General features: G+C 55.1%; 1 protein-coding gene across 1 annotated transcript; it reads right to left on the bottom strand.

The window, feature by feature from the left end:
- Positions 1 to 1,980: 1,980 nt before the first annotated feature.
- Positions 1,981 to 4,227, bottom strand: CNFN (cornifelin). The gene is made up of 4 exons (XM_082607557.1): positions 4,181 to 4,227; positions 2,895 to 3,005; positions 2,301 to 2,437; positions 1,981 to 2,203 (listed from the first exon to the last, which is right to left on the bottom strand). Exons 2-4 carry the CDS (start codon positions 3,001 to 3,003, stop codon positions 2,114 to 2,116), a joined length of 336 nt encoding a protein of 111 aa, XP_082463683.1. The 5' UTR covers positions 3,004 to 3,005; positions 4,181 to 4,227; the 3' UTR covers positions 1,981 to 2,113.
- Between the last annotated feature and the right edge of the window lie 4,025 nt (positions 4,228 to 8,252).

Raw genomic sequence — 8,252 nt, 5'->3', positions numbered from 1 at the left:
TCTCACGGAGCTGACAAGCCAGTGGGGAGCCAAATAATAAAAGATTCGGTATGTTGGAAAATGACCGGAAAAACAAGGCAGTGAAGGAGGGGGATGGGGAGGTAGGTACTTGATATTTAATGTAAGGTGGAAGGGTGGGGCCTCACTCTTTTTTTTAAAATTTAATTTTGGCTGCGTTGGGTCTTCATCAGTGCGTGCAGGCTTTCTCTAGTTGCAGCGAGCTGGGGTTACTCTTCGTTGCGGTGCAGGGGCTTCTCATTGCAGTGGCTTCTCTTGTTGCGGAGCCCTGGCTCTAGGAGCGTGGTTTTCAGTAGTTGCAGCACATGGACTCAGTAGTTGTGGCTCGCGGGCTCTAGAGTGCAGGCTCAGTGGTTGTTGGCGCACGGGCTTAGTTTGCCTGTGGCACGTGGGATCTTCCCGGACCAGGGATCGAGCCCACGTCGCCTGCATTGGCAGGCGGATTCTTAACCATCTGCGCCACCAGGGAAGTCCCACGCCTCACTCTTAAGATGACATGTGAGCAGAAGTGAAAGAGTGAGCCATAGGGACATCTGAGGAAAGAGAATTTCGAGTTGAGGGAACAGCCAGTGCAAGGATCCTGATGTGGGAGCGTGCCTAACCTCTTAGAGAAACAACAAAGAGACTCCTGGAGTAGAGAGAATAAAGAGGAGATAAGGTCACAGAGGGAATAAGAGGCAGATCGTGCAGGTCCTTGAGCCACCGTGAGGACTCTGGCTTTTACTACGTGCAGGAGGAGCCATCAGAGGGTTCTGAGCACAGGAGGCGTGTGATCTATTTCAGATGTCCACAGGGCTTCTCTGTGGGGAAGAGACTAAAAGGGTGGAGTTAGGGCAGGAAGCCCAGTGAGGAGCCACTGCATTTGTTTAGGCCAAAGAGGAGGGTGGTTGGAACAAGGAGACGCAGTAGAATGGAGAGAAGGGAGATTCTGGATCTGTTCTGAAAGTAGAACCAACAGAATTTGTTGACAGTTTGGATACTGGGTGAGAGCGAAAGTGGGCAACAGAAGGGATGGGGTTTGCTATTTCCTGAGATGAGGAAGACTGGGGGAAGAGCAGACTTGGGGCGGTGGGGAATCAGGGGTCAGGTCTTAGAAACGTTAAACTTAAGATGCTTATTAGACATTCCAAGTGAAGAATGTCACTCGATGGTTGAATACACACACAGAGAGAAGAATAGCAAATAATACAAATAATATATTCATATTAGAATAGTTATAAATTATTACATAATATTAACAACAGTTTGTTAAATTGACTCTGGCCTTTCCGTCTGTTCCGTCTGTTCCATCTCTTGCTCTCACAGTAGCCATATGACATATTGGGGATTATCCTCAGAGGGAGAAACAGACTCAGAAAGGTTTATTAATTTACTAAGAGAACACAGCTGGTAAGTGACAAGAGTCAAGGTTGAATCCCAGGTCTGTCCAACTTTGAGACCCCAACATTTTCTAATCTGCTAGTTGCTTTTCAATAAAGGGGGTGGATTGAACTGTATGATCCTTGAGTATGCCTTTCAGCTCTAGAGAGTTTTAAACCTGACACTTCTGGGCTTTGAAGACAAAGAGCCTCCACATCTGTTAGGATTGTGTGCAGGCCAAGAGTGCATAGGTATTGAATGAGCAGGGGGGGCTCTCCTAATTTTTTCTTTGAATGGTTAGTACCTGGACAGTCCCCAGACAACCTTTCTGGTTTTGCTTATTTTCAGGCTCTGGGCAGAGCTTCAGGTAGGCAGCTAGGGAGTTGGTGGTTTTACTTTCTCAGAGAGGACTCCCTGGCTTAGTGAGGGAAGAGACCTGCCAATGTCGTACACAGCAGATCCGGGTCAAGCATCTGACTCGACTCTGGAACTCCTTCCACACCTAGGCATGTTCCCTGTGTCCCCGCCTCCCTCACCAAAGCTCCTTCTCCACACATATTCCTTCCCTGGGACAAAAAGGATGTAGGCGGAGTTGGTTTTTAGGTTTTTTATTTTTTATTTTTATTGTGGGTGCATTTCTGGTGGCGGGATAGGGCGGAGGGTTAGGACCTCTCAGGAGAAGGCAGAGGAGGGCAGGCGTGACGGGTGGAGAAGGAGAAAGGTGAGGGGAACGTCTTTACTCTCGGATCTTCAGTTCCCGCGCCATCTGACAGAGGGCGCAGGGCAAACAAAAGGTGAGGGCCGCCCAGTCTTTCGCGATAGAGCCCTGGAGGGTGGGGAGAAAGAGGTTAGCAGCCCTAACTTGCATCCCAGGAGGCCCGTCCCCAGCCCTCGGCTCCTGCGGTCCCGGGCCCGGCGCGTACCTCGATGTGGTAGCGCTCGCGCATGCCAGTGCGCAGGGAGTTCAGGCTTCCGGGCAGGCAGGGAGTGCCGCAGCACTCGCCGAAGTCGTCGGAGATGCGGCAGGCGAGGCACAGAGGGACGAAAGTGCCGCACAGACCTGGAGGGGACGCGGGGCTCTAAGGGCGGGGCCCACCGGGTGCCACCGGCCGGCTCCGCCTCGGGGAGGGGCGAGGGGGGGTCCGCTGCGCGCGGCTGAGGGGCCCAGAGGCAGCTGAGTGTTGGTGGAAGTGAGTTTCCCAGAGGGAATTAGGGGTCCGAAGAGTGGGGTTTCAAGATTGGGAAATAGGGTTTGAAGGGGGAGTTGGGGACCCAAGGAAGAGAAGTGAGGGTGCAAGGGGGACGTGGAGGGTCCCAGTGGAAGTTGGAAGGTGTGAGGCCGGGATCCTAGGGAGTGTCGGGCGTCCCAGGAAGGCATGAGGGTTAGAGACTGGGAACTCAGGGCCCAAGGAAGGAAACGGGGAGTGGGGTTAGTAGGGCGAGGAAGGGGCTGGGGGTGAGCTTCGCTCTCCTCTCGCTCTTTCCCCGGGCCTGGAGGGGGAGCGGCGGGCACTCACAGATGGGCATGTCAGTGCAGCAGTCCATGAGAGTGGTGTTCCAGTCACTGAGCGGGGTCGGGTAGCAGCTGCTGGCACCCTGGGGCTGGCTGGTCACTGGGTAGGACATGGCTGCGGAGGGGAGAGGCGGGGGTCAGCGGGCAGCTTCGCAGCACCCCCTGGGTCCTTGCACCTATGCAGCCCCTCGCTCTGCCGGACTGTCCAGGCGAGGCCACCAGGCCGCCCACTGAGGGGACACCGCTGTGCCTCCCCCGTTCTTTATGTCACATCTGGGCATCGACACCCCAGTCTGTCCCTGTTGTTGGTGCCTCCTGCACAACTGGTTCGGCTGGGGGTAGGCTGGGCGGGGAGCCTGCAAGTCTAGGGAAGGTTGGCGCCACATGCGGGCAGGGCGGAGCCGTGCCACCGGTTCCTCCACGCCTGGGCCTGGGGAGCTGGGTCCCTGCATGTCGGGGCATCTGGGGTGCAAGCAGGCGCCGTCTGTCTTCGAAGCCAGGGTGCCCAGGGGAAGGAAGTGGCCATGTTCCAGGGACTGGAAAGTTTGGGGTTCCATCCAGCGATCCCACCTTTGCCTTTCACGTTGTCGTGCCTCTCAGATTGCATCTTGCTGGCCCTGAGGAGGTGGCCGTTGGGGACAGCAGAGGTGGCAGTGGTGACAGCATCAGAATCTGTCCAAGGGACGCTGGATACTGGGGGAGGTCAGGGCAAGGGGCAGGGGCACTGGGGGCTGGGTTCCCAGGGGTAAGGATGCTGGGGAGAAAGCCAAACCAGCTTGCCGGCTAGGAGAGACGTGGGATAGGGTTGTATGGGGCTGGGGGCGAGAAACTCGCCCTTCTCTGTACAGCTGCCCACAGACCCCAGAGGACCCTCCTCATACCAGAGGCAGAGCTGGAGAGAAAGACCGAAAGACAGAGACAGGCAGAGTCAGAGAAAAGGGGAGAAAGAGATCAGGGGTAGGTGCCTATAGAGATGCCACCAGTAACACTCACACCTGCCCAGTACTCTTTTTCTGTAAGCCCATTTCACAGACAACACACTGAGGCTCAGTGAGCTGAAGAGATATGCCTCACATCTGATGGCCCAGCCAAGAGGGTTAGTAAAGGGGGTACTGGCCCCCAGAACTTCCAACTTCAACTCAGTGCCATCAGGTTGAGAAAGGGGGGTGGGTCACAGGGGGTATTGAGAAAGACAGGGATGTCCAGAGAGGTAAACAGTCAGAGACATGTAAGGGGACAGAGAGATGTGAGTGGAGTTGGGTGGGGGGAGAACAGAGCAGAGGCACCAACCTTTGAACAGAAGTCTGCGGGCAGATGCTCCTACCTGCAGGACTGCTACAGCGATGATGGAGACAGAGGTGTGGGTGACAACTGGGAACTGAGTTGCTTATATCTGGGCGGGCCACCTGGCCCTGGGTGGGGCTCTGACACAGATGCCCAGGGAGCCAAGCCGGTCTGGCTGACCCTCTTCCCCACATTGGGACTTCCCCTTCCTCCTCCTCCATCCCTCCTCCTCCTCTCCCGCCTCCTGCCTGGCCTCAGAGGACCAAGGAAATCGTGGGGGAGGGGGTCCAAGGATAAGGAGCTGGGAGTAGAGATCTAAAGGGAAGTGGGCAGGGAGACCAAGAGATGGAGAGAGAAGGCTGAGGGGAGGTGCAAGGGGCACAGCTGTACAGACACCAAAAGAGAGGGAGAGACCAGAGAGATAGGGAGGGAATGGGAGACAGAGACAGAAGGAGAGGCCCAGAGGGGAGAGAGAGACAAGGAGATTCAGAGAGATGGAGAGAGATAAGATGAGAGAGAGAAAGAGATGCCGAGACAGAGAGGCACAAAGATCTGGGGAGAAATAACAAGAAAGGGGGAAAAGAGAGTCAGAAAAAAGACACAAAGATAGAAAGGTGGAGTGTCAGGTGAGTGGAGGCGCCAGCCACTGGCCACGCCAAGGCTTAGAGGGAAGGGAAACAGGCAGAGGAGAAAGGCCGGTGGTGCAGGAGAGTGCAGAGTGGGCTCCCATGGGGCCCTCTCCCACCATCCTTAGTGAGGCCCCGACTTCCCGGGGAGAAGGGGCTTTGTGCCCCCATTCAGGGCCACCGGGCACATGGGGGGCAGTGTGTTTTGGGGGTGACCCATGCTGGAACCAAAGTAAATAAACACACCTCACCCAACTCCAAACTGGGAAGGGAGGAGGCTGGGGACTGAGGAACTTCTGGCTCCTGAGGGAGGTGGATGTGGTCTAGGACACTTGAGTCCTAACAGAGCAGAGGACTGGGGCCCTGGACTCCTGGGTCTGAGGGAAGACGGGGCTGGGCGTCCAGACTCTTGGGGTTAAGCTAGGCTTCATCCCTGAGTCGGGTAGGGGTCTTGGGATACCCAGACCGCTGTCTTCCTGGGAGATGAAAGAGCTGGGGGCCTGGAGGCCTGAGTCACCAAAGTCTCCCCTCAACAGGTCTGGCGGGGTTGGAGGTGACTCAGTGAAGGAAGCAGAATTAGAGCTGGGTGGGGTTCCCACCACGGGTGTCACTCCAAAAATGTAGGAAGCCCTGGAAAATCGGGGTGTCAGCTGCAGAGAAGGTGGTGCCGTCACCACACTGGGTATGAGTACGGGGTGATGAGGTGGACCACCCTGCTGGTCTGGGATCCCAGCTTTCCCCCCGCAATCCTTGATTTCCTGACACCACCCAGCTGGCTTGCTGTCCTTGTCCCCAGACCTAAGGACAGCACTCAGAGTCTTGTCTGTCAGTGTCCGTCACTCGGTCCGGGAGCCTGCATGTCTGGGAAACATCTCCCCCCTTCTGTTCTAGGGTCCCTGTCCCCCACCCCACCCCCACCCCCGTCTCCGCATCTTTGTCTCTCTGGCTCTGAATCTCTCCTTTCCTTCTTTCCTCATCTCTGCAGATCTGTTTCCAAATTTCTCCTGGTTCTCTGTGTCCTCATCTCTGAGTCTCTCTTCCCAAGCTCTGTGTCTCAGTGTCCTTATCCTGGAGCCTCTGCGTCCTCTCTCAGCATCTCTCCCCATCCTGAGGCTTGCTCCATGGAGGCAGCCACAGAGCCCCATCCCCCAGCTGTCCAGACCATGGGCTGCAGGTGACTCAGGGTCAGACCCTAGGGCTCCCAAGACGACAACCTATGTTGTCCTCAAGTTTCCTCTCCCAACTCCGATGACACAGCCTGGGGGCCCCAATTAGACAGATACAGAAACTCATGTACATGAGGAAATCAGGACTGGGAAAGCTGTGAGGTGGCCTGCTTGGGGGTGAGGAGGAGGGCAGTGGCAGGAAGAAGAGAGCTGGGGCTGAGGAGTGAGCATGACCGTCTCCAGGCTTCTGGCCTGCATGCCCCTCAAACAGGGTTGCCAGATAAAATGCAGGGTGTCCAGTTCAATTAGAATTTCAGATAAACAACAAATACTTTTTTAGTATAAGTATGTCCCAAGGATCGGATGGAACATACTTATACTTAAAAAGTATTTGCTGGGCTTCCCTGGTGGCGCAGTGGTTGAGAGTCCGCCTGCCGATGCAGGGGACACAGGTTCGTGCCCCGGTCCGGGAGGATCCCACATGCCGCGGAGCGGCTGGGCCCGTGAGCCATGGCCGCTGAGCCTGCGCGTCCGGAGCCTGTGCTCTGCAATGGGAGAGACCAGAGCAGTGAGAGGCCCGCGTACCACAAAAAAAAAAAAAGTATTTGCTGTTTATCTGAAATTCCAATTTAACTTGGTGTCCAGTATTTTTATTTGCTAAATCTGGAAACTTACCTTCAAAGAGGGGAATCCAAGTCCCTGGGTCTTTTCCCAGAACCCAGGGATCCCTTCTCAGAGTCCAGGTCCCACTCCCACTCCTCTCCTCCGCTAGAATCCATGAATGGGGTACCCAGCCCCTACTCCCTCAGAAGCCAGGAGTCCAGGCTCCCAGCCTCTTTCTCCCCAGAATTCAGGTGTCCGGGCCAGGTCAGGGTACAGTTGCCCAACGTGGGTTTCACAAGGCGGGTGTTGCCCTCTATGGCACTGGCGGAACCGGTCTGGCTGAGCAGGCAAATGAGGGGGCCCCCTTCCCATTGTAAGCCTGCTGCGTCCTCCAGGGCCAGCCCAGCGGGGCTGGGAGCGGGACAGTAGGGACTCAGAGCTCTGGATGCGTCACCGTATCTGGGTTTGGGTGTGTTGTATCTCTGTTGTGTGGTGTGTGCTTCTCTGGGGGCTGTGCATCTGTGTGGGGTTTGTCACGATGTGCCTCTCTTTGCGTGTTCCTGTGTTCTGGGGTGTGACATGTGAGGAGGCCTTTTTTTTTTTTTTTTTTTTTTTTTGCGGTACGCGGGCCTCTCACTGTTGTGGCCTCTCCCGTTGCGGAGCACAGGCTCCGGACGCGCAGGCTCAGCGGCCATGGCTCACGGGCCTAGCCGCTCCGCGGCATGTGGGATCCTCCCGAACCGGTGTCCCCTACATCGGCAGGCGGACTCTCAACCACTGTGCCAATGGGGAAGCCCAAGGAGGTCTTTTCTATTTGCGTGTCTGTATTGCCCTCCTGTGATTCTCCCTACTGTGCCTCTGTGTTTGGGTGTGGTCTCAGTTGTGAAATTTCCCTAATTCTGACTAGACTAAGGCAGGAATTATTTTTTGAGTGGTAGCTTTGTATGTTTGACTCCAGAGCCAGAAAACCTTAGTTCAAATCTTGATGGCCTCTGAATGGCTGTGAAACCCTGGGCAAACCACTAAACTTCTGTGGACTTCAAATCTTCCGTCTACAAGATGGGTTGCTGGGAATAGAGTTGCTGAGAGGATTAAACGAGTTAATCCACGTAAAGAATTGCACCTGGCCCGTAGGAAACATTTTTCTGTTTATGGGGATGATGATGATGTGCTAGTTGCTGGAGATACAATAGTGAATAAAACCAAGTCTTTGCTCATGGACCTAGTAGGGATTAGATGAATGGCCTGTCTATGGCTGGGCATATAACTGCGTAACTGGGGTGTCTGTTTTACATGAGGAATGGGATATTTCTGTGTGTTGTCAGTGCAAGTGATTCCACGATTGTGGGCCTATGTGTGTGTTTGTAGGTAATTGCACATGCCGTGTGTGGATTCTCTGCTTGTGTGGGTGTAAATGCAAGATCACACCAAGCAGGTGTTGTGAGGACACATGGGGACAGAGGAAGAGCTGCACAGAGAGATGTGGATGTTTGTCCGTCCATTCCATAAGCATTTGCTGAGCCCCTGCAATGTGCCAGGACCTCTGGCAGGCATTGGTTCAAGGCCTGGGGGAAAGTAGAGAGACCTAGAGGGATGAAGACCCACCAAGAAAGCTTTTGCTACCCCAGGCTACTCTTTGTTGCGGTGCCGGGCTTCTCATTGCAGTGGCTTCTCTTGTTGCGG

Source organism: Mesoplodon mirus, assembly GCF_964341445.2.
Source record: "Mesoplodon mirus genome assembly, chromosome: 19".
NCBI classification, from domain to species: Eukaryota; Metazoa; Chordata; class Mammalia; order Artiodactyla; family Ziphiidae; genus Mesoplodon; species Mesoplodon mirus.
The sequence above is the reverse complement of the archived record's forward strand: the minus strand, read 5'-3'. Positions and strand labels throughout refer to the sequence as shown.